We start from the raw sequence: 27050 nt of genomic DNA, 5'->3' as shown, positions 1-27050 counted from the left end.
TTCAAATTTTAAATGACACTGCGCTTATTTCAAACTACTTCGACTTTATCACATGTCGATAATAGTAGAAAAAATAATAATAAGCAAAAAAAAATGTCTTCTGCTCTCACTCATTAGACAGAATAATAAAAGAAAAAGAAAACAAACGATAAATTACAATAGTGTTAATGTAAATACTATGACTTAACAAGTGTTCAGTTACGTTAAAAATAATCATATAAAAAGAATGAAAAATAATAATAGCAATACAAAGGATGCCATTTGTTTCTAAGAAAAAAATCAATTCTTCATACGCAATGTGAAATCATGTGAAAATTATAAATATATCTATAACAAATATCTATTGAAGTGAAATATATAATGATAATAATTATATTGAAGAGAATTTGTTAAGTATTTGCAATATGTAATTAAATAATTCGTTTGTATTTTTAACTTTGCAAAGTACGTAAATTTATCATATATATACGTATATAGAATATATCTATATGTATATAAATTAAAAGTCCAAGTTAATCAATCTATTGTTTAAAAGTCAAAACAGCTGTCATGGAGAAACAAAAACCACGGCAGGTGAGGTTATAATTTTAATAAATGAAAATGATTATTCAATTTTAAATATGGATTATATATTAATTTAAAAATTTATTTTTCTAATACGCAAATTCATTGTTTTTTAAAATTTAATGTTAAATGATTTATCATTTGTTTAAATTTGTGTGTCTATGTTATTAGGGGTGTTCAAAAAAATTTTTTTTTATGAATTTTGAATTGCAAAATTTCTAAAACGATTCCTTTTTAAATTATTCACAAAAATTTCAGTTACACTGAGAATGTTTAATTTCTTTTTGTACCTATATTTTTAATATTTATAGAAAAAAAAGAAAGATCGTATACGAACTTCTCATTTATCGCGTGAAATTCCTGATGCTCCAACACTGGAGGAATTTGAATGTTTACTTGGTGAATCGCCAACAAATTATCCTCGAGGTGAAGGCATTGAAAATATGGAAAGTGAATTGCATTCAGCAGCAATAGACACCGAGGTATATGAAAACGAAAATTATAAAGTTGTAATTATGGAAAATGATGAAATTCCCACTGCTGAAGCTGTCGAAGTAATTTTTATTATATTTATTTTGAACAGGGTTGCCACTGGTCAGGGAAATTAGGGAAAAATCAGGGAATTTTATCAAAGTATCAAATTTCTAAAAACAGGAATCTGATTGCAAGACTTTTTTTTGAAAATGCGACTTTTTTGAACTATTTTATAAAAATTGGACATTTTCTTGACCAAATAAGATTTTTTCATTATAAAATATAGTTTTTCCAAAATTCAATTAATTTAAAATATTTTATCTAAATTGTTTTTTTTAAATTCATGATTGTTAATATCATTAATCAAGTTCTTCGAAAAAACAGTTAATTAAAACATTTAAAAAATTTTAATTATCTAATATTCAATGATGTTTAAAAATCTTAACTGTAACTGGTTCAAAATTCAATTATTTCCAAAATTATTTTCTAACATTCTTAGTTAAATTAATTATTTTTAATGATTTTAATCGAGTTTTTTAAAAATTCAATTATTTTAAACAATATTCAATTAAAAATTTTCTGAAAATTAATTACTTTCTGAAATTCGTAGATAATTTTGAATAAAATAAATTTACAAAAATTTCAATCAAAAAAATCTTTAAAATTCAATTATTTTTGCAAATCTTAACTGTAACTCTTCGAAAATTTAATTATTTAAAACATTTTTCAATTAAAAATTTTCTATAATTTAATTAGTTTTTGAAAAATGTAAACAATTTTGATTACAAGTTTAGAAAAAATTTTAATTTATAATCTTCAGAAATTAGGTATTCAATTAAAAATTTTCTGAAAATTAATTACTTTCTGAAATTCGTAGATAATTTTGAACAAAATAAATTTACAAAAATTTCAATGAAAAAAATCTTCAAAATTCAATTATTTTTAAAATTCTTAACTCTAACTTTTTCAGAATTCAATTATTTTTAAAACTTTTTTCTAAAATTTTTAGCTAAGTTAATTATTTTCAATGATTTTAATCGAGTTTTTCAAAAATTTAATTATTTTAAACAATATTCAACTTAAAATTTTCTGAAAATCATTTATTTTTTGAAATGCGTAGATAATTTTCAACAAAATAAGTTTACAAAAATTTTAATTAATTAAATCTTCAAAATTCTATTATTTCTAAAATCTTCAAAATTCTATTTCTAAAATATTATTTTCTAAAATTCTTTTCCAAATTAATTTTTTTCAATTATTTTAATCGAGTTTTTCAAAAATTCAATTATTTTAAACATTTTTCAATTAAAAATTCTCAATAATTTAATTACTTTTTGAGAGATGTAAATATTTTGAATACAAATTTACAAAAATTCATTTACAGAAATTCATTTATTTTTGAAAATCTTATTTTTCCAAAAATTCAATTCTAAAATTTTTCGCTAAATTAATTTTGTTCAATAATATTTTAGTAAAGTTTTTTGAAAACTTAATTATTTAATAAATTTTTGAATTAAAAACCTAATTGTTTGAATTCGTATGATTTGCAAATATCTGTCTTCCATTATTTTTAAAAAACAGAAATTAAATTTTTTTTTTAGGAATCTGAATTAAAATTTTGACTTGTATTAAGCGTTTTATTACTATTTTAATTTCAGTACTTAATGACAGCTTTTAATTGAATATTAGTTTATTATTTGCATTTTAATTTCTTTGTTTTTTATTTTGAACATTGAAAATTGTTGTTTTTTTACTTTTTTTATTTTCTATATATAACATTATTTTAAATTTATTTATCAACGGGACATTTGTTAGTTATTATAAAAAATATTTTAAAAATCTATTTCACCATTGTATTAATTAAATAAATAACAAATTAAACAACTTTTTTTTATGTAATAACTTGCAACTTGAAAACAAAATTTTATGTAAAAAAAGAACAATGTGAAAAAACAAAATTTTTCAATGTTTAAAATAACAAACAAAAATTGTTTTCAATGTTAAAAAAAAAAATTATAAAAGTAAAAACATCTCATTTAAAAATAATAATATTTATGTATTGTTCAATTTAACAATTTTTTAAAAAAATTTATGCGGTTTTTGATTTTGAAAATTTTATTTCAAATTTTGACTTCTAAAAATTAGTGTTTTAATTTATAATTAATTACAAATTTCTTGACATTTTTTTCCTACAGTATCAAGGAAAAAAGTAAAAATTTTATCTGAAAATCAGAGAAAATTCAGGGAAGAAGAAAATCTAATTTATTTTGGCAACCCTGAATTTTTAATAAAATAATTTATTTGATTGAAATAATTTTTTTTTGTCTCTTTAGTGTACAGTACATTTTGTCGATGAAGTGGACACAGGAATTCCAATGGCCTCAGCGCCTTCTGAAGATGTAGAAAATTCTTCTGAATTAAATTCAAAATTAGAAGAAATGAGAAACAATATTTCGACAATTAGACTGATAGATACAATTCCATCGGCGCCAATTATCGAAAATGTCATTTCACTGCCTGCGCAAACAACAAAATTACCATCAGATAAAAATAATTTGAAAAAAGAAAAATCAAATTTAAAATCACAAACATCAACAATGGAGAAAAGTAAATTAGATGAAAAAACAATGAAACCATTTAATGAAACACAATTAGCAGCACTCTACAATAATCAAGAATTGTCACTTGTTGAAAGTTTTATTAATGAATTTGTTGATTTTCAACTACGCGGTCATAGTATTCGTCAACAGCATAGACTACAAGAACTTGTAATGAGTTATCTTCGTGTACGAAATCATTTAATTGTCAATTCACATGAATTGGAAACACTTAAAAAATCATGTAAGGATATACAAAAACAATTATGGTGTTTAGATAAAGCTGGTATCACTGAATATGGCGAATGTCAAGATGGTAATCCAGTGAGTGCAAATCATGAATATTCAGTTGCTCATTTTAATAAAAAAACTCTTGCGGCACTAACAAAAAATCTTTCGGCTATTAAAGAGTCCTTGCATAATACACACGCGTTATATTGTTACGAATCGGAAACATTGAAACTACAGATCGAGCACTACATACAGAGAGTTTGTATTTCTTGTAAGGATTTTGCTAATTTACCACAAAATGCGCCTATTAGTTTGGAACCATTTCAAATATCCTCACACACAATGCCACAATTGGTAGAACTGAGAATGTGCATATCGATATTATTTTACTTTCAACGACGTGTTTTGAAAGATGGAAAATTTGTCACCGACACTAGAGATTGGCTATCGAAATTGGTGGCAATTTTATTGAGAGTCGCAACATGGCAAGATCATTTATTTTTATTGAATCACGTTCTTCGATGTCCTGGAGGAGTTACAAATTGGGCGAAAAGTTTTATTCAAATTCCAGTTCCATCGAGAAATAGAAACCTAACGTCGCCATTAAATGATCCACATTTGGATCATATTGTATCGACACTGGCTGTTATTTTATTGCCAATAAAGGAGAGAAATCAATTTTTGGAACAAGTTCAAATATCCTTACAAGAGACGGGTAATAATAACGGTGATACAGTTTGGGTAATGTTGGACGAAGAAGGTGAAGAGGATGAAGACATTGCAAATTGTGGGGCAAATCTTTTTGAAAGTGATCTTATATCACTTCTACATCAAATTCCATTGGATAAATTATTTGAACAAGTTTTATTTATTGAACGACATAATGATAATTTTCATCAAGACGGTAATGCAGTGACGGAACATCATATTTTACGAATATTTGCATTTTCAACTGTTATTGTTCGACTTTTGAAAAAAGGACTTCAAACTTATGATTCACCACGTTATCGTCAATTGGCAAAAAGATTAAGTGCCTTAATTAGAGATACTGTACAATATTCCAGCGATTTATGGGAATTATTCGATAAAACAAAAATCACTGACAATTCAATGTTAATGAGAATACAATTGGAGTATGATTATTTTTTTTTGAGAGCAACACTTTGTATATTTTCATCACGAAGACTTGGAGCTTGGCAATATCTTGCTGCAATTCCCTATCATATTGTCTCTTCCGATATGCTTTGGAAAATATTTTATATTCTACACACTGATTCGTCAATTGCTGATCTTCCTGATTTTGAAATGTCTCAATGGGAAACGGAACTAAATTCACCAAAGATTTATAAACAATTTGAGGAGAAATTAAGTAATTTACCAGGCGATGAGTCGTATTTTTTACTAACTACTTTTGCAAATATGGCAATGGCAAGAACGGATGATTATGAATTTGTTCGTGCGACAACGATTGATCTTTTTCAAATTGGATTTCTCAGTAAAAAAACTCAGGACACTTGTTCGAAGGATGCGAGATCACTATTGTCGAATTTGACTGATAAATATTCTTCTCTTTTGTCGGATATTCTTCTAAAATTGAGAGATAATTTTGTCTCAGTGGGAAAATTGAGTTTGTATCTATTTACAGAATTGAGAATTGAAAAATGGATACCGCAGAATGGGGATTTAAATGTTATTTCAGCTTGGCTTCATCAGTATCCATTGTCATCGACTGAAAGTCATTTGGCACGTTTGGTACTCTCGCATTTTAATTGGGGACTCGGAGACGATAATAATTTACATCTTCCAATAAATGTACATCGTCGAATTGCATTATTGATGGTTGAATTATCAAAGAAATATATTTTGGAAAATCCTGTTCAAAGTGCATCACTATTGGCCGAAGGTGTAAAGCAAGTATCATCGATAGTTCGATCACAAAGTAATGAACAAGCATTTTCACAATGGGTTTGGGAAATGGTGTCAAGATTAAGACTCAATCGTCTTGAAGAATCAGATGCCGTTAGTCAGTACTCAATTATAAATCCCGGTGAAGCATTTTCTCATGTGCCTGATTTAGATTCGGATCCAAATTTGGAATCATTAGTTATTGTTCTCAATGAAAAACAACCACTCGCCGCTTTTGTTGCATTGAGAATGACACTATTGGGACATTCAATTCCATTAATTTGTTCCAAGGGCTTTGAACATTTACAAATATTACAATCCTATCATAAATATGAACAAATGTTACACGTTCTTCACAATATAATTCCTCTATTTTTAAATTGTTCGGAATATTTATTGAATAATGAAAAATTTCTAAGCTTGACAATAGCTTTGATCACTGCCGATAGAACGTACATGAAAATAGCAAAAAATCTTATTGCTCCGGAATTTCCTGGCAGTATTTTGAAACTATTTTCAAGTATGATTGAATCTCATTTGCACAATTATAAAAGGTAACTGTTAATAATATTTCTTATAAAAGTGCAGGAATAATTTTTATTTTTTTTTATAGATACTGCTTGCAAACGCCTGAACCTTTTGTAAGACTGTGGTTAAATATTCTTATACTGATACCAGACTGGAATCGGGATCAAAGTGTACTTTATTTATTAGACACTGTAATACGTGCCTCATTTTTTTACATTGACGCAAGAACAACAACGGAGATTATGTTTCAAAATCTCTTCTCTGTGAGTAATATCAATTTTTTTTGTCAATTTAGAAATTTGAATTTTTTTTTTTTATAAATATTTTCATTTTTGTTAGCTATCACTCGTGAATGGCAATGAGGTACGTTTATTAATATATATATTTTTTTTACTTTTTAAACTTTTTTTTTACAAAATTTTTAAACAAAATATGTTTTTTTTTAGTATACAATGCAAATCTTATTTATTTCAATTATTTAACAAATTTTTAACTAAAATTCTTTTCTAAATTAATTATTTTCAATAATTTTCATGAAATTTTTCACAAATTCAATTATCTTAAATTTAATTAATTAAATTATCTCAATTAAAAATTTTATGAAATTCAATAATTATTTAAAATAATAAAAAAATAGGCAAATAAAATTATCAAAAATTACAATTCACAATCACTTGAAATTGACTTATTTTCAAAAATTTAAAATTTTTAAATTCAATTTTTCAAAAATATGAATTGTAAATCTTTTAAAATTCAGTTATTTTTAAAAAATTTCTAAAATTATTTGATAAATTATTTTCAATGAGATAAATAGAGTTGCTACGATCAGAGAAAACCTGGGAAAATCAGGGAATTTAAAATAATATTGTTTCAAAGAAATGTTGTTTCCAAAGATTTTAACCAAAATAAAAAATTTTTCACTTCTAATTTGAAAAAATTTTAAAAATTAATTTTTCCATTTAGATATGCTATAAATTTGTTAATTAATAAAAAATGTTTTATTGTTAACTTCATTGAATTTTTTTATACGCATTAAGCTAAAACTTTATTATCACAATTATATATTTGATCAGGGAATTTTAAGAAAAATGACCTGCAAATCCTATAAATGTCAGGGAATTTTTTAATTTTAAAACCGTAACAACCCTGGTAAAATTTAATTATTGTCTGAAATTTAACAAAATCTTTCGAAATTCAATTATTTTTAATGATTTTTATAATATTTTTTAAAAATTCAATTATCTGAAAGCATTTTTCAATTAGAAACTTTTGAAATTCAATTAATTTTAAAAATTTCAACTGAAAATTCCTCAAAATTCAATTATTTTTAATAATTTTAATATTTATTTAAAAATTCAATTATTTTTATGAAAGTTTCAAATCGATATTTTGTTACAAATAAAATAAAATAAAAATAAAAATTTTTAAATTTAATTGTTGTTTCAAATTTTAAAAAAACAACAACAGTTTAAAGTAGAAAATTTATTTTAAATTTACAATCCTCTGCAATTCAATTATTTAAAATAATTCTTGTTTAAAACCTTGTAAAATTCAATTATTTATAAAATTTTCGATCTAAAACTTTTTTAAATTTAATAATTTCAACTACAACTTTTTTAAAAAAATTTTTTGTAAATTTTTGTCTATAATTTCAAATAAATTCTTCATCAAGAGAAATTAGCGAAAAATTCATTTAAAAATCACTTGTAATTTAATTATTTTCAAAAGTCTAAATTGTAAATTTTTGAAAATTAAATTACTTTTTAAAAATGTTAACTAAAATATAAATTATTTTTATTTATGTAAAACTTAATTATTGTCCGAAATTATTTTGAACATTAAAACTGAAAACTATGCCAATATTTTAAATTCGAATAAATTATTTAAATCAGACTTCAAAAATTAAAAAAAATGGTAATTTAAGAATTTTTGTTAGAAATTTGTCCTAATTTATTATTAAAATTTTGAAAATTTATCTTAGTTCGATTCTGAAATATTCGAAATAAATTTTCTTGATAATATTCATATAAAATTATTATTAAATCGACTCAAACGACTTTTTTTGCTCCTTAAAGTCGATCCGAGGCCTGTAATAGAAAAAATAAAAAAAATATAATAAAGAAATTTTATTTTATAGAATCTCTCATGTGGAAAAAATTCAAGTTCCTTTGGTTCCTTCTTAAATTGGGCGATGGGTTCGTCAAGTTGTCCAAGTCTTCTAGGAGGATCTATACAGTCAATTTGGGTGGCTTATATTATTTTGTACACTGAACAATATGAAAGGGAATTAAAGACAAATTTATGGAAGGAAATTTTACGAGAATTGTGCCTACAAACAAAGACTTCATTGGACTCTGCCCTCAAGGTAATAAAAAACAATTTTTTCTTTTTCTTTTTTGATAATAAAAATATATATATTTGTTTTTTTAGAAAGCTTTTGCCACTGTTAAAGTACAACCATTCAGTGCAAACAGTTTGTCCATTTATCGTTGGTCCCAACAAGCGCTTGATACACCTCTAGATCATCCTCTATTACCTCTTTTGTGGCAGAATTTTTTTTCTCTTCTCTTGGGAAGACCTCCGTCTTCAACTGGGTGAGTTTGGAATTAATTGAAATTTAATTGACGATTTATAATTTCTTTTTTATTTATTATTATTTTAAATTTAATATTTTTATTTTAATTATTTTTTTAATAATTTATTAATAATTTAGAAATTAATTTAAAAATTAATTTAATAATATTTAATTGATAATTTTCTTTATAATTTTGCAGTGTCATTGATCATGGTGGTGTAGGTGAGAAATTTTTCGAAGGAATGATAAATTTAAGCTATTTGAAAAAAGTGAAAAAACGCTTACACGATACAGTGGAATATTTTCAAATGAAAGCTGAAAATGATTTGGATAATGGAAAATTAATAACCGATGAGAGAAGAATATTTTATCTTGATATGGCAAAATTTTATAAAACAATGACATTGTGGCTTGAAGAGCCAAGATTACAGGAATCTGGCCTTTATCTTCCCGCTTTACCTCCGCAATATATGTCACAAAAATTAATGTTACTTCTACAAGGCGATAGAAATCCATGGTTAGAATATGTGGATTATTTTTCAGTACAACAAAGTCAACAGAAAGCAATACAAGAATGGCAATTTGTGACCTATCAACAAGTTGATTGTCTTAAAAAATTTTCACAAACACCAACAACACCATTAGAACCAGTGGATCCACAGCAAAGAATTTTTCGACGACTAAATAGTTATGAGCAACCTGTACCGTCGCCAGTTTTAAATCGTAATAATCCCGTTATACAGCCTATTCCAAGGGATTGTTTATACAATTCGGATTCAATTATTAAATTAATAGGACCACATTTTAAAATTATTTTGGATTATGCACAGACATTTAATTTAATGGTTTCGGAGCACACTGCGGTGGATTGTAGCTTTTTGGAATTGGTACCGACACTTTATAAAGAAGTTGAAAATTATATTACACTACATGCACTCTGTGATATAACGTCTTCAAATCAAAAACGTTCACGTTCAGGAACACCACCTATTGTTCATTGTGCTGGTCCAGCTGTTATACGAGTCAAGGTAAATAAATTTGAAATTATAGAAATTTTTTATAAAAATAATTAAAAATCAATTATTAGATTTTAGAGGCTCGTGTTAGCGATGGTGTGGATGAAATGATAAGTCAAAATAGAGCAGAATATGAAAATCTTTTGGTAAAAGCAAGTCAACCACCGCCAAGTAAAGTTACACTCGGTTGTGTTATTGCTGATCACTTAATCGCGTGAGTTTAATTAGAATTATTCTTTGATGTAATTTAACAAACAAATTAACTTTTCAAAAATTCATTTTTTTAATAATTTTAATATTTTTTTAAAAATTCAATTATTTAAAAAAGGTTTTAAAAAAACATTCTAAAATTGAATTTGTCAGAAATTAAAAAAAAATACTACAGCAGTTTAAATTTGTAGAAACCCTGTAAAAAGAAAATTCTTTTTTTCAGGCTACTTGAACACGAATTGAATCTTAATCGTACGACAGAAAATACGTCAATTTTGCGCAAAGTACAAGACAGTGGTGTTAAATTATTTTACTATCTAGTTGAACTTTACAGCGAGGAAGCTTCACTCTGTCCGCCTACAAAGCAATTAATTACAACATGCATTGAAAAATTGGGACAGGTAAAGTATTTTGCATAACTATCCCAATCAAAATACATTTTTAAAACACAAATATAATTAAATTAAATAATTATTATATTTAATTAAATAATCAAACAATTAATTAAATAATTGTAGTTGTTCATAAGTGGAGAAGAAAGTCAAGGAACAGAATTACTTAAAGCAATAATCGAACGGCCTAATCTCGGAGGACTTTTGGGTCCTCATTTTACTCCCGTTGCTGGTGGAGCTTCATCATTTTTACAAATGTACCAAATTGTGGTTGAATTGTCAACAGGTTCCAATGTTGATTTATGTTTTGTACTTCTTTCAAAGGTGAAATAAGTTTTATTTCCTATTTTCAGAATTATATAAATTCAAATTTTTTTTTATTTAAATAATATTTTAATTTTTTAGTTTGACGTTGGAAGTTGGTTGAATTATAGACGACCAAGACTGAGTGAGAGATCAACTTTCATTGAATTAGTATCGCGGGCATTATGTAACATTGGATTAAATCCAGAAGAAGATAAGCAAATATTACACGAGGTTTTTAATATTTTTCATATACCTTAATTAAAATGTAAATTAAAATTTTATATCAAAAAATTCAATTTCTCTTTGCAGTTGTTTCGAAATCATCTTCGACTTGTGTTGTTACACGAATTTCCCGAACATTATGGAGAAGTTTTGAGTGTTATTTTACGTGGAAGTGAGGGACAAAGTTTATCATTAGATGTTTGGCGCGATTTATTGGGAGTTTTGAGTGGAAGAGCAAAATCTGCACCACCGATGCATGTTTTAAAAGTTAGAGATGAAATTCGACGTTACGCTACGGAACAAAAAATACTTTCTCGACAAGAGGTTTGTTTATTTATAACTAATACAGGTCTCGCATTATACAAATTTTATTTAAAAAATACGACTTTTTTTTAACTTATTTTAATAAGATGCGAATTTTTCAATTTTTTTTTTACACTTTTTACAAAATTTTGGAACAAAATATGTCGTTTTTAATATACAATGCAGATCTTCTTCAGACCTTCATTATTTCAATTATTTAAAATATTTTCAATTAAAATTCTTCTCTAAATGAATTATTTTCAATAATTTTCATGAAATTCTTCACAAATTCAATTATCTTAAATTTAATTAATTAAATTATCTCAATTAAAAATTTTATGAATTTCAATAATTATTTAAAATAATAAAAAAAATAAGCAAATAAAATTATCAAAAATTACAATTAAAAATTCAATTATTTATAATAATTTCAGTTTAAAACCTTCTAAAATTTAATTATTTCTAAAATTTTGCATCTAAAACTTTCTGAAATTTAATAATTTCAACTGTAACTCTTCACAAATTCAATTACTTTTAATGTTTTTTAAAATATAAATTATTTTCAATTCTGTATAATTTAATTATTGTTTGAAACTTGACAAAATCTTTCGCAACTCATGTATTTCTAAAAAAAACCGAAACTTTTCCAAAATTCAATTATTATTGATCATTTTTATAATATTCTACAAAAATTCAATTATTTGAAAGAATTTTTTAATTAAAAACTTTTGAAAGTCAATTTTTGTCTATAATTTCTAATGAATTCTTCATCAACAGAAATTAATTTCAAAAATCTAAATTTTAAATAATGCTGTAAATCTTTGAAAATTCAATTAGTTTTAAAAAAGTTTATCTAAATTTATTTGATATATTATTTTCAAGTCTGTAAAATTTAATTATTGTCAGAAATTTAACAAAATCTTTTAAAAATTCTAAAATTTCCACTGTAACTTATCCAAAATTCAATTATTTTGAATGATTTCAATATTTTTTAAAAATTCAATTATTTAAAATTATTCCAGTTTAAAATCTTCTAAAATTTAATTATTTCTTAAATTTTTCATCTAAAACTTTTTGAAATTTAATAATTTCAAGTGTTACTCTTCCGAAATTCTATTATTTTTAATGATTTTTATAATAATTTTCAAAAATTCAATTACCTAAAAGCATATTTCAATTAGAAACTTTTGAAATTCAAATATTTTTATAAATTTCAGCTGTAATTTTAATTATTTTTGAAATTTTCCAGCTTAAACTTTTTGTAATTTAATAATTTTAACTGTAACTCTTCCAAAATTCAATTATTTCTAATGATTTTTATATAATTCTTCAAATATTCAATTATCTGCATGCATTTTTCAATTAGAAACTTTTAAAATTCAATTTTTGTCTATAATTTCTAATGAATTCTTCATCAAGAGAAATTACCAAAAAAATATTTCATTAAAAATCACTTGAATTCAATTATTTTCAAAAATCTGAACTGTAAATTTTTGAAAATTCAATTACTTTTTAAAAATGTTAACTAAAATTTGAAATTAAATTAAATTTAATGTAATTTAAATTATTTTTAATTATGTAAAACTTAATTATTGTCCGAAATTATTTTGAACATTAAACTACTAGATAATATTCTTATAGAGGAATTAATAAAATGAATTTAATATTTAATAACATGAGTTATTTGAAATAAAATATTTATTAATTAATTAAATTTAGTTAATATAAAAAAATCGACTTTTTTGCGCCTTAAAGTCGATCCGAGGTCTGTTAGTGCTTTTTTTCTGATAAGTATTATTCTTATTATGGAATTAATAAAATGAAATGAATATCTAATAACATTAGTTATTTAAAGTAAAATATTTATTAACTAATTACATTGAATTAAAATTAAAAAATCAAATAAAACGACTTTTTTGCATTTCAAAGTTGATTCAAGGCCTGTTAGTATTTTTTTTTTTGGTAAATAATTTGTTTATTTTTTGTCACCAGATGCACGATACGGCAGTGCTGCTGAGCAAACATTTTATGAATGAACGTTTACAATACGGATTATATGGTTTATATCCAAAATATCGTGTTTATAATGAACCGTTAACAATATTTTTGGGTATGGTGGGCCACGCTTTAGTTGTCTTGACACTACAGTCAGATAGAGGCTCATTAGCTGATCAGTGTAAGTTTTCTTCTCGAAATATTTTACTGTTCTTTTTTTTATTCTGTTTATTTATTTATTTATTTTATTTTACAGTATGTGAAAAGATTTGGCCCGTTTTGAGTGAAATGTTTGCGCCTTGGATAACGCCTTATTGGACGAGAAATTTACGTGAACCAACAGCGGCTTGGATTCAGCAATTAACTGATGATCGTTCAATTTTACTACCATGGATTATTGCCGATGGTCCATATGCAAATCGAACTGTTGCCATGTTTATCGAATGTGTACGTTTCATAACTGACACAATGCCCGCCTCAAGTAAAATACTTTGCTATCTTTGGCAATTTTATGTTACAAATTTTGCTCACGCTTCGATAAAAGATCATGTTTTAAATGTGATTCATGGTAATTTTTTATCCCTACCTTGGGAAAGATTTTCACCCGGTATCAATGATGTGGAATTTATGATTAAAGTCGTCGATCAATATTTACCAGACAGTCATTTATTTTTGGGAAGTGTCTTTACGATTATTAATTGGCCATTGTGGATCAATGAAATGCTTTCAGTTCAACCATTAACAGTTTCGGCGAGAATGCATGTTTGTTTATTGAATCTTTTGGTGAAATTATCAAATGAACCCAATGTCCGACAGGTAAGATTATTATTCACGAAATTATTAAATTAAAAAAAAAATAATAATATTAATTTTTTTCTCTTTGAAAGAATGATAAAGCTGTGAAATTAATGGAGGATGCTGAAAAATTTGCCTGGCATTTGGTGGATGCATCATCATTTGATCAAGTTATTAATTGGCATGTTATGAGTTGTGATCCACGAGTAATTCTTTCTATTGAAAATGAAATCGTTCATCCAATCGATATAGCTGTTAATAAGTAAGTTAATAAGTATGATTATCTCATAAAAATCATTAATTAGAATTTTCATTTAAAAAAATTTTATTAGAAATAATTATTGTTTAGACAAAAAAAAATTATTGAAATTCTGGAGATTATAAATTTAAATTATGTAAATTTGTATTCAAAATTATTTACATTTTTCAAAAAGTAATTAAATTATAGAGAATTTTTAATTGAAAAATGGTTTAAATAATTGAATTTTTGAAAAACTTGATTAAAGTTAATGAAAATAATTAAATTAACTAATTCTAAGAATTTAGAAATAATTAAATTTTGGAAGAGTTACAGTTAAGATTTTAAAAAAATAATTGAATTTTGAAAATTTTTTGACTGAAATTTTTGTAAATTTACATTGTTTAAAATTATTTACGAATTTCAAAAATTGTTTTTCAGAAAATTTTAAGTTGAATATTGTTTATAAGTAATGAATTTTTGAAAAACTACTAAAATCTTTGAAAATAATTAATTTAGCTAAGAATTTTTGAAAACAATTTTATAAATAATGGAATTTTGGAAAAGTTAAAGTTAAGATTTTTCAGAAAAAAAGTACGGAATTTTTGTTTGGCAGAATTTTTGATTTTACAGCCATTTTCTTTATATGACTTTTTATTTAACAGAGTTCTCATTCAATCGAATTTTATGTGATTTGAATTTTGAAATCGACAGAAATTCCAATTTACCGAATTTTTATTTGTCCAAATTTTTAATTGATAGAATTTTTATGACGCCAAATTTTCATTTGTCCGAAATTACAAATGGCCGAACAATCAATCGACAGAAAGATTTCGGTGCAATTTTTATAAGGTTGACCAATTAGAAATTATCAAGAAAATCGTTCAAAAATTGCGCCGAAATCTTTATGTCGATTGTTTTTTCGGTCATTTGTAATTTCGAACAAATGAAAATTCGGCGTCTTAAAAATTCGGTGAATTAGAATTTGTGTCATTTAAAAATTCGATCGAATGAGAATTCTGTTAAATTAAAATTCGATTAAATTAAAATTTTCTTAAATAAAAAGTCATGTAATATAAATTCTGCTAAACAAATATTCAGTAGCTAAAAATTTTGTTAAGTAAAAATTCGAATAAAAAGAAAATCTCCCAAATTTTAATTTGAAAATTGAAAATTTATCTAAAAAATAATTGTTTTAATAAAATACTTTTTAAAAAAAAATCAAATTAATGATTTTTATGGGAAATTCATGCGCCTCAGTAAGTTTGCTACTTTTTTTATTTCTAATTGGATTTATAATTTTTATTCTAATTGGAAATAATGTTTCAGTTTATTAAAAGTTGTCGCTGCTTATGATCCAACAGTGACACATTTTCATCCAACGACATTGAAAAAACGACAAATTTATGTTCGTTCTTGTATGAAATTATTGACTAATTGTACATCGAGACATAAAGCACTTTTGTCGACAAATTTACGAGCATTTACAAATGCACTTTCAAATATGCTTGATGAACTCGAAGCTGTTATTACAAGTAGTAAGTTTTCTGATAATTAACATATTTCTCAAGAAAAATTAATCTAAAAATAAAATGATTTTTTTTTAAGCTGTTTCAGAACCACAACAAACTGCAGAAGCGGGTCTTTTGGTAACTGAATTATTACTTTCGGTGAATCAAAATGGAGTTTTGGCTGATCATTTGAAAATAAGTTGGACTTCGTGGTTGTCGAAAAGAACTGGAAATAATCCAATAGTTATTGGAATTTTGAGAGTCATTGGAGTTGCAATTGCATCTCCGTCAATTTTGGGAGATATTATGGAAGCTGCTTTAGAGGCTTATTTCAGGCAAAATGGTAATTTTTTTTTTAATTACTACTATTTTCCAGGGTTGCCAGAAAAATTTGATTTTGTTTTCCAATGATTTTCGATTCGCTTATATAAATTATTATTATAGTTATTGAAGACGTTCAACCCTCCTGGGCTGCGGTGCTATCTGTTTTACAATCTCTAGTACCACGCCAACCACCAGTCGAAGGAGTTTTAGTTGCTGAGGGAAAACCTTTAGCACTTTATGCGATTCTATTAAAAAAATTACCATCTTGTAGAGATATTAGAGAGGAAGGAATGCTTCTGACAAATCTAATTGATTGGATTACTGCCATCAAACCTATGTAAAATATCATTTTATTTTTTTAAAGAATTTTAATACTATACGTGATATTGAATTTATAATTAATTTTTTCTAGGGAATCGTTTGAGAGTAAACTTCCACTTTTGTGGGCGAAAGTTTTGGAATTAATTTACAGACAATGTCAATATAGTGAAAATATGACAGTTGCAATAAGGGCCCTAAAGGGTTTAGCTCGAGCACTACTAACAATTGCAGATGATGCAGGACAAGGATGGGGAATTTTAGGAGCAATTGGTATTCGAAAAGGATCACAAATTTCAATCAGGTTAAAAAAAACTATTAATATTTTTATCATTTAAATTTGTTTAGTAGGATTGCTACGATTTCTCGTGAAAAAAATTCAATGACTTGTCCAGGTTTACCGGTACTTAAAATAATATTTTTCCATACTTCATAAAAGTATGGTTTATATAAAAATAGTTATTAAATATTCAAAATTTCATTAAAATACAGTAATATTTTTTAAAAATTAATTTACCTGTTTTTAACATTCATTCGTTAATAACAATAAATGAATTAAAATTTGAACTTTTTTTTACAACTCATAATATTTCTTTGATAGGAATATTTAATTAACTTAATTTACAGAATATTCAATCCTTGTAATAAGTGTAGTTTATTCAGGCCTCGAATCGACTTTAAGGCACAAAAAAAGTCGTTTTAGTCGATTTACATTAAAAAAAAGTCGATTTTTTTATTTTGATTAAATTTAATTAGTTAATAAGTATTTCACTTTAAATAATTAATGTTATTAGATATTAAATCCATTTTATTAATTTCTTTAATAAGAATAATTCTATAGGAATAATTTATCAAGAAAATTTATTTTGACTATTTCAGAATCGAACTAAGACAAATTTTCAAAATTTTAATTGAATAGAAAAAATTTCTAAAAAAATGAAATTTAAAGACTTGTTAAAAATAATTGATCTTTGGAATAGTTAAAGTTAAAATTTTTAGAAATAATTAAATTTCAAAAGATTTTGTTAAATTTCAGACAATAATTAAATTTTACAGAATTGAAAATAATTTATCAAATAATTTTAGATAACATTTTTTTTAAATTATTGAATTTTCAAAGATTTACAATTCAGATTTTTGAAATTAATTGAACTTCAAGTGATTTTTAATTGAAATTTTTGGTGATAAAGAATTTATTAGAAATTACAGACAAAAATTGAATTTCCAATGTTTTTAATTGAAAAATGCTTTTAAATAATTGAATTTTTGATGAATATTATAAAAAATCATTTAAGGGGGACCCTCAATTAGACGTTTAAAAAATGCATCATTTTTGGGATTTTTTTTCTCTTGTAAAATAACTTCAAACATTTTGTAATTTATAGAGTATTTTATTGCATGTCTTGACAGTGTAAAATAATTATTGAAGACTGAAAAAAAACATTTTTACTATTTAAATTTACACCGTGGCTATGGCACCTGATTTTGTCTGTGTACATTCTAGCGCTCTAAATTATTTTCTGAAACAAAAAAACCAATTTTTTTTTAACTTTAGAATAATACCTTCGATGTGACATTTCGATTTTTTTAAAAAATGTCGAAATTGATTTTTCTTACCGAGTTTTACGTTAAAAGTGATTTTTCATGCATGAAAAATTGACTTTGAAATTCCAAAAAAATATGAAAAATTTTTTTTCTCAAAAAACACTTAATGTCACATTGAAGACAATTTAATTAGCTTTAAAATGAGCTATGGTAAAGCCCGTTTGTTTCAATACAGCGTTCTCAATCGTGTACACAAAATCGAAAAATGGTGTTTCGAGAAAAACGCGTTCAAAGTTTTGAATACATAAAAATTGGATGTAAATAACCTGGCTCGTCCTGCTAAAAATTTTGTAAATCCTTCAATAATACAGATATCGATTTGAAATTTTGAAGGTATATTCTTGAATATTTGTAGAATCGATTAAAATTATTTCCAAAAAATCGATTTTTTTGACCCGATAAATGAGGTTCCCCCCTTAAAATCATTAAATTTTGGAATAATTACAGTTAAGATTTTTAAAAATAATTTAATTTTGAAAAGAATTACAATTAAGATTTTTAAAAATAATTGAATTTTGGAGTTTTTTTAAATTTAATTTTGAAAACCTTGATTAAAATTATAAAAAATAATTTATTTAGCTTAGAATTTTAGAAAACAATTTTAAAAATAATTGAATTTTGAAAATTGACAATCAAGATTTTTTAAAAATCATTAAATTTTGGAAGAGTTACAGTTGAAATTTTTAGAAATAATTAAATTTTAGAAGGTTTTAAATTGAAATTTTTGAAAATAATTGAATTCAAGTGATTTTCAAATTTTAATTTTTTTTTGTGATTTCTGTTGCTAAAGAATTTTTTAAAAATTGAACATTTCAATTTTTTAATTGAAAAATGCTTTCAAATAATTAAATTTTCGAAGAATATTATAAAAATTATTTTTAAAAAACTGAATTTCGTAAGAGTTATATCGAAAATCATTTTTTTTAAATGAATTTTATGATTTAATTTTTTTTCCTGGTGTTTTATAATTTTTCCTGACTTTTCCATGTTTTCCAGAAAGCGTAGCAACCCTGTTTAGAAAAATAAATAAATATTTTATATATAAATAATAATTTTTTGCAGATGTAAATATTTGAGTAGAGCTATAAGCGTCTATTGTTTAGCTCAAATGCCAGAATCAAAATCAGAGCAACAAGTAGTGAGATTCACACCTCATTCACCAGGTGTTGCTCCATTGAGATCAAACGATTCTGATTTAATGGAAATTCGTCCAAGCACCGATGCCGTGAAAGCAATGCAAACACTTGAAGCCCTTCTAATTAATAAACAATATCTCGAACTAAAAGGCGATATCGAACAGGCAATTAGATTAATTAGAGATTCTGCAAATTCTCTTCATAATGCCGTTGCCGTTGTTGGCACATTGACAGGTGAAATTTATAATCAAAGATATCTACACGTTTTAACAGATTAATAATATTTGCCAGGCTTTAAATCCTATTTAGGATCATCAGACTTTTTTTTTATTATTCGTATCTAGTCATCATTTTGTTATGCGATAAAAATATTTTTTAAAACAAAATATATCACACACTATTAGATATTATAAAGTATTTTGATACTTTAAAATGTTTATTTTGATAATATATATATAAATATTTACTTATTGTCAATGTTGAAAATTATTCACATATTTATTAGAAAATTGTGATAAATTGTTAAAATATTTTAATATTTGTTAATATTAAATACGACACAAGATTTAAAAAATCGATTTCTTTATATTTTGTTAAATTTTTTTAAAAGTAAAATTACATTATTATAATTCCTAAAGAAATATCTTTAGTAGACAAATAGATGTAATTATTCACCTAATTATTGAATTTCAATAATTTTCACATAAAACTAATGCACGACGATGGCTAATTGGAAAATTAATTCCTTTTTTTTATAAAATGTAAATAATTCATCAAAAATAGATTAGAATTAGTATAATGCAATGATTTTGTATGATTGCTCATTTATCTTAACAATATAATTAGATGCAAAACCTAAGAGCTCGAAAAAAAATTATTTGAACAAAAATAGGCTGTGTATAATTATTTTATAAATTGTATTATATCATGTATGAACGTTTGTTTATGTATTTATTGTCAAATATATTACATTACTGCAAAATTATTATTTCTCAATTGTCTAAAAAAAAAAAAAAGAAAATTAATTTCTAAGCACTTGTAAATCTTGACAACTACGAATTATTTCCGAAGCCTCACCAGGTGAAAAGTCAATCAACGAACATTGAAATTGATCTTGAAAAGCATTTTTAAACAAAGGAAGAACATCTTCAACTTTCACATTCATTTGCATTTCTTTACTAATGCTCGTCACACCTTTATCTTGAATTCCACATGGATCAATATGATCGAACCATGATAAATCCATATTACAATTTAATGCTAAACCATGTGTTGTTACATATCGACTTGCATGAATTCCAATGGCACAAATTTTTTTATCATCAACCCAAACACCAGTATCGGGCGATGTTTTTCCCTTAATACCAAATTCGGCGCAAAGTCGAATAATCATTTTTTCTATTTGACAAACATACCACTTGACACCGTTTTGAAAATTTTTTAAATTTATTATTGGATATGCCACTAATTGTCCAGGACCATGAAACGTTATAAGACCACCACGATTTGTTTTGAAAAATTCTGCACCCAATGATTTTAATTTATTTTCATCATCAATGGTGTAACCCTTATTTCGAATACCAACCGTATAAACGGGATTATGCTCTAACAAAAGCAGAGTATTGACGATATGACCATTTAGAGATTTATTATGATGTTGATCTGCTAATGCTTTCTGTAATCGAAGACCAGTTCCATAACTGAGGCGTTCAACCCAAAGTACTTTCACTACTCTCGATGACATTGTATATCTATATATATATATAGAGGTGATATTGAACTACTTCAATTTTTTCATTGCCACTTTCGTTAATTGAATGTTGTGCATTGAAGCTGGAATTGAATTATTTTTTATTTTTTAATCTCTGACAGTTTATATCAAATTGAAGATTTTCTCTCAATTAAAGTGAGGAAATGATAGTATCTGTAAAAAATTGATATATCAATAGAAAATAATAGTACAAAAATATTTCATTTTTCATTATCGTTAAGTCAAGAAAAAAGAACATCAAAACAAATAGAATGAAAATAAAATATATATATCAAGAATCAAATGAAAGTGAGGTTATATTGCAATATTAAGTTGAATTTATATACTGATAATTTTATTATATATTTAGAAATAAATTGTAAAAAATTTTCAAATTAATTGATTTTAAAATTTTTAAATAATAAATAATTGTAAGTTAACTTGTAATTTTTTTCACTGATCAAAATTTAACGTATATTTTATTTGTACACACAATGACAATACTAACCTTTTCAGCGAGAAGGTTGGAATACATGCAATATGATCAGCATAAGATATATGATATATATTAAACTTTATATTATTTATTTTAATTATAAAAATTAAAATAAATTATTTATATAATACAATTTTATAATTATAAAATTAATTAAAATTATTACTTAATAATTTAATATTATTATATTTATTATTACTGAATAATAACCGAAATTCTTAGAATCTTAATTATGTAATTAGCTTAAGAAGAAATAATTAATTTATTTTTTAATATATGAATGATTATACCAATTGGAAATTTTTTTTATCAGAAAATTAATTTTTTTAACTTTTTAAAAATTTAATTTAAATGAATTTAAAATTTCAGTTTCTTTGAAAAATATAAATAAAATCAAGTTTTGTATATTTTACAAGACGGTTTTCGGTTTGATAAAATAAAAAATTACTTACATTTTTCAAGAAAAAAATTAGTTTAGAAGTAATTTTCATTCTGTGAAAAATTAATTTAAAATTAAGTTTACAAAATAAAATAATAATATAATAATACAATAATAAATAATAATAATAATAAATAATAATAATAATAATACCTACAATAATAATACACTGAAAAAAAAATTTATTTGATTCAAATACCGGTGTATTTGGTTATTATCAAATAAATATTTACTTGAATCAAATATTTCTTATTTGAATCAAATATTTCAGTATTTGAAGCAAATACCATTTATTTGATTCAAATAAGAAATATTTGATTCAAGTAAATATTTATTTGATAATAACCAAATACACCGGTATTTGAATCAAATAAATTTTTTTTTCAGTGTAGAATTGTATTTTCGTAATATTTTGTTAGTTTATGGTTCTTCATGGACTACGGGGAAATATACAACAATAAAAATTATTTATTATTATAAAATAATAATTATAAAATTATAATCATAAATTATATTTTAAAAAACGGAGTGGCTATTTCGCCCGTCGCGGGCGAACTAATTCATTTCTGTTATTTCGCCCGTCGCGGGCGAAATAGATACGACTGTGTGAACTGGCTATTTCGCCCGTCGAAATGAATGTGTTTTAGAAAACGGACAAAATAAGAAAAATAGATTATTTCGCCCGTTCAAGATAAAATCGAGTATCTGGAAGACGGGCGAGTATATTATTTCGTCCGCTAAGTATAGACAGCTGTTTTTTAGATAATGAGAAAAAATAATTTTACTTTTTTTAAATATAACAAATAAGATGGATAGAAAAAAGACGTCTGAGTATAGGTCTAATATTATTTATTTATATCTTTTGGAGTATTTGGTTTAATAAAATAGAAGAAATTTAAATAAAAAAAAGTTCTTAAAAATTCTTTAAATTCTTAAAATTAATACTTAATTATTTTCTATTTTTTTTCAAAAAATTTTATTAATTAAAGTTTTGAGAATATTTGTAACATAAAATTTGTTTGTAATTATTAACTTGAAGATTTTTCAAATATTTATTTTACACGTTTTTGAGACGTGACTTTAAAGAATAATAATTATTTTATCTAAGAAATTGTATTGGAAAAAAAATTAATATATTTATAGAGGTATTAATTACTCTTATTAAATAATTAAAAAAAATTAATATTTTATAGTAATGGTAAATAAATATAATAAAAATTATAAAAAAATTAATCTAATATTAAAATTATAAATTATAATTATTAAATTTAACTAATTAAAATTACGATGTTGAAGTCGAAAACAATTAAAATTGATCGTCATCGATTTAAAAATATTAATATTTTTTCAAATAATTAATAATATTTTTTAATATTTTTTATAAATTTTTCTTTTAAAAATTGTTGACGAAAAAATTGCAAAAAATTTTTTCTTAAAAATTGAAAAAATCATTTTAAAAAATTTTTTTCATGAAAAATGAAAAAAAGAATTTTTTTAATTTTGTTTATTAAACTTTGGTAATAAAAATTGTGGATTTTAATTTTGTAATTTAAATAAGAATTCAAAAATCGACTATTTCTGAAATTTTTGTATATTTGCATCTCTAAATTCAACGAGTAAATAAAATTGAAGACAATCAAAATAAAGAATGTCATATGAACTACTTTCGATACCAAATAGATTTTCAAACAACGCACCGTCGTTTTCAATATTTAAAGAATATACTATACGGAGTATAATCTCACATTGATATATAAAACCATGATTCTGCTGAGAAAGAAATCAGAAAAACCCTTTTTTTTATCGAAACACAAAAAATTAATGAGACCATCAAATTTGTTTATCAAATATTATGATATTTAACATAAATTGCAAAATAAAAGTTAAAATAATTTTAGTTTGTAAATTGAAATTATATAAAAAGAAATATATTTCTTAACAGCTATACAGATTGAGTTAAAAAAATTGTTTTTATTAAATTAACAACAAATGTTATTAATAAAAATAGTTGAAACAGAAATTTAAATTATTTGTTAATTAATTAGACAAATATACAACATCTGTTTATACCTAGCGGGCTAAATATTGTATTTTGATTATTTCGCCCGTTTTTGTTTAAACATTTCACGGACGAAATAATATACTCGCCCGTCTTCCAGATACTCGATTTTATCTTGAACGGGCGAAATAATCTATTTTTCTTATTTTGCCCGTCTTCTAAAACACATTCATTTCGACGGGCGAAATAGCCAGTTCACACAGTCGTATCTATTTCGCCCGCGACGGGCGAAATAACAGAAATGAATTAGTTCGCCCGAGCGGGCGAAATAGAAACAGCCTTTAAAAAATTAGATTTTTAATTTTCAACCTTTTTTTTTAAAATTAAAAGCCAAATTCTAAAGATAATAAAAAAAACTATTATTCAAAAAATATTTAAAATGAAGTAAATAAAAATTTCTTTTTAATTTTTATTTTCAAAATACAAGCTATACAGCATAAAATTTGCAAAAAAAAGGGGGAATAGGGGAAATTTTGTTTGAAAAAAAGGAAAAATAGGGTAAAATCTAAATGTATATTTTCCTTAACCAAAATGCTTTAATGTTGTTTTAAATTAAACTGCCGGTGAAAATTTTGAGATCAACCATTTTCTTGATGAGTAAAAAACATCTTAAAACATAGAAAGTACAGAAACCAAAATTTTTATTCCACATTTTTTAAAAGATGATAAATTTATATAGAAAAGTGAGATTCAATGAAGAGATTTTCCTAGTACAGTAATTAATTTTTTTTTTTAATGTCATTTTCAATTTTTTATAAAAATTTGAATTACATACATCTAATTAAATAAACGCTTTTTATTTTTTAAACTTATTTTAAAATTAATTTTCCACAGAATGAAAATTACTTCTAAACTAATTTTTTTCTTGAAAAATGCAAGTAATTTTTTATTTTATCAAACCAAAAAACCGTTGAGTAAAATATACAAAACTTGATTTTATTCATATTTTTCAAAGAAACTGAAATTTTAAATATATTTAAATTAAATTAAAAAAAAAAATTTTTTAATTAATTTTCTAATAAAAAAAAATTTCCAATTTTCTTAATTCAGGTCTCGGATTGACTTTAGAAAGAGAAAGAAGTAGTTTTAGTCGATTTTCATTACAACAAAAAAGTCATATTTTATAAAAATAAGTCGAAATAGTCGCATTTATTGAAAAAAGTTGAAGAAGTCGTAGAATCCGAGGCTTGTAATTTTTTGGTTCAAATTTGGATTTTTATTTTAAAAAAGAGGGGAAAAAAGGGAAATATTCATAAAAAAAAGTGAAATTTTTTAAAATAGAAGAAAAATAGGGGAAACACTGTGAAGCCTGAAAATAGTAAAATATCAATTTTTAATTTTTATTTTCAAAATAGTATTAAAAATTTAATTTCTAATTTTTATTTTCAATACAGTATTAAAAAAATAATTTTTAATTTTTATTTTCAAAATAGTATTAAAAATTAATTTTTAACAAAAATTGGCGAGATATAATTTTTTTTTTCTCTAAAAATGAATGTTGAATTAAAATTGATTGATGATTTAAGAAAATATTATAAATGTAAATATATTTAACGTATAAACCCCACTCGTGACAAGAAATTTGGATTGTCACGGTCAGCAAGTTTCTATAAAGAAACGAACAATACAAAATAATTGCATATCCATATACATATATATATATATTTCGCGAATGTCCTAAAAATGTTATCTAGCTATACCAGGGAAAGTTTAAAACTTGAATATTAAACGATAAGTTTATTATGTGTTGGAATATATAAACCATAAAATGCAAATCTACATTATCTCTAATCTGTCACAGTTTCAGTATATTTATTATATATAGAAAAGATTTTGTTTTTTCTACACGATATTTAAAAAATTTTCCAAAGCAAAAAATTGCAATTTAGTTGATTTAATAAAAAATTATGTAAAATGAAAGATACCGTTAAAAAAAACGAAGGATATGATAAAATTATTACTTTCCGTTCAGTTTTGTCATCTGTCGCGTTAAATGTAATAATAAAAAGCTAAAATTTTCTCTTTAATTGTCAATCAGTTGTCATTTGATAAATGGTACTATAAAATACATATCATTGAAATTAATAAAATAAGGTATTATTTACTCTGAAAGTATATTATTAGTTCTGGTTAAATGTTTAGAAAAAAACCAAAACAAAATATGGTTTAAAAACCTGCTAAATTGATATATTTTTTCTCACGCAATTTTTTTTTTTTTTGTATATAAGGGTCAAAAAGTCAAGAATATATTTTAAACTGGAAACATAGAATAAATAACCCGTTACAATAACCTGAATTTAAATATAATATACAAAAAAAATCAGGATTTTAGTACTTAAAAATAATTTGTTTATAGCGTAATCAGAATTATTCTAATACTTTGTAAAGTAACAACTTTGGATTTTCACATCGAAAGTGAAAATGTAATAAAGATAATTTGAGCATTAGTTTACGAGTTAATCCCGCGTGCAGAAATTGCTCCTCTTTTTCTCTTTCACTTTTTATATTATAATATACGATATTATAAATGCATATATAATATATACAGTTTCTTGAGACTTTCCGGTCATAATATAAAATTTATATTGCCTCAAGGAAAAGTGTATATAATATATAGGTTATATTAAAAGTTCGTTTCACTTCTTTAATGAAATGCAAATAGAGGTTCTTTTTTTTTTTTAATTTCCTTTTTTTCCCTAATATTTGATCATCATTTGATTTAATAAATACCAATTATTATGCGTTTGTTTAATTATAATGAAATAAACGTACCTGAGAGAAATTTGCAGTTCATCATTTTGAAATAAATAGTGAGAGTTCTCAAGATCATTGTCGCATCTATTGTCGACTAAACCTGATTCCTAAACCTGATATTTATATTTTCTCCAAAAATATTCGTTAGTAAACTTAATTTTGAGTATCGTATGTAGTTTTTATATTGGTTATTAAAAGAAACTGCGCTATGATTGACGTAAACACATACATATATAAAAGTCTATAATCAAGATGTGGCTTGATTTTCATGCAAGATTTTAATCAGGCCCGTCCCATCGCGCGGAGC

The 27050-nt window shown here is 24.0% G+C and overlaps 2 protein-coding genes across 6 annotated transcripts; one reads left to right on the top strand and one right to left on the bottom strand.

The window, feature by feature from the left end:
• Positions 1-83: 83 nt before the first annotated feature.
• Positions 84-20227, top strand: LOC127288201 (ectopic P granules protein 5 homolog). Of its 3 annotated transcripts, none has more exons than XM_051315508.1 (21): positions 84-573; positions 876-1046; positions 3372-6325; positions 6385-6562; positions 6639-6662; positions 8437-8664; positions 8730-8893; positions 9074-9902; positions 9962-10104; positions 10324-10501; positions 10619-10816; positions 10898-11029; positions 11108-11344; positions 13316-13499; positions 13575-14134; positions 14206-14375; positions 15681-15889; positions 15960-16205; positions 16307-16523; positions 16599-16808; positions 19172-20227. In XM_051315508.1, the coding sequence occupies exons 1-21, from the start codon at positions 550-552 to the stop codon at positions 19521-19523; spliced, it is 7608 nt and encodes a 2535-aa protein (XP_051171465.1). In that variant the 5' UTR covers positions 84-549; the 3' UTR covers positions 19524-20227. The 3 variants fall into 3 exon arrangements, with proteins under 3 accessions (XP_051171465.1, XP_051171463.1, XP_051171464.1); XM_051315506.1 differs by having other exon boundaries at positions 876-1118; XM_051315507.1 differs by lacking the exon at positions 6639-6662 and having other exon boundaries at positions 876-1118.
• LOC127288210 (putative lipoyltransferase 2, mitochondrial) lies at positions 20180-27046 on the bottom strand. Of its 3 annotated transcripts, none has more exons than XM_051315526.1 (2): positions 26762-27046; positions 20180-21169 (listed from the first exon to the last, which is right to left on the bottom strand). In XM_051315526.1, the coding sequence occupies exon 2, from the start codon at positions 20987-20989 to the stop codon at positions 20267-20269; it is 723 nt and encodes a 240-aa protein (XP_051171483.1). In that variant the 5' UTR covers positions 20990-21169; positions 26762-27046; the 3' UTR covers positions 20180-20266. The 3 variants fall into 3 exon arrangements, with proteins under 3 accessions (XP_051171483.1, XP_051171482.1, XP_051171484.1); XM_051315525.1 differs by lacking the exon at positions 26762-27046 and adding an exon at positions 21504-21663; XM_051315527.1 differs by lacking the exon at positions 26762-27046 and adding an exon at positions 21437-21461.
• Positions 27047-27050: the final 4 nt, after the last annotated feature.

Source organism: Leptopilina boulardi, unplaced genomic scaffold (assembly GCF_019393585.1).
Source record: "Leptopilina boulardi isolate dan_hultmark-lab unplaced genomic scaffold, ZJU_Lbou_2.1 LbouV2_38, whole genome shotgun sequence".
Taxonomy (NCBI): Eukaryota; Metazoa; Arthropoda; class Insecta; order Hymenoptera; family Figitidae; genus Leptopilina; species Leptopilina boulardi.
This window is presented reverse-complemented; position numbering and strand designations above follow the sequence as displayed.

Bases quoted from the DNA above. Each gene is read 5' to 3' on its own strand.
- LOC127288201 (XM_051315506.1), top strand. From the start codon at position 550: ATGGAGAAACAAAAACCACGGCAG. The intron at 6,663-8,436 runs GTACGTTTATTA...TTTATTTTATAG, and splicing joins CACTCGTGAATGGCAATGAG to AATCTCTCATGTGGAAAAAA. The intron at 10,105-10,323 runs GTGAGTTTAATT...TCTTTTTTTCAG, and splicing joins ATTGCTGATCACTTAATCGC to GCTACTTGAACACGAATTGA.
- LOC127288210 (XM_051315526.1), bottom strand. From the start codon at position 20,989: ATGTCATCGAGAGTAGTGAAAGTACTTTGGGTTGAACGCCTCAGTTAT.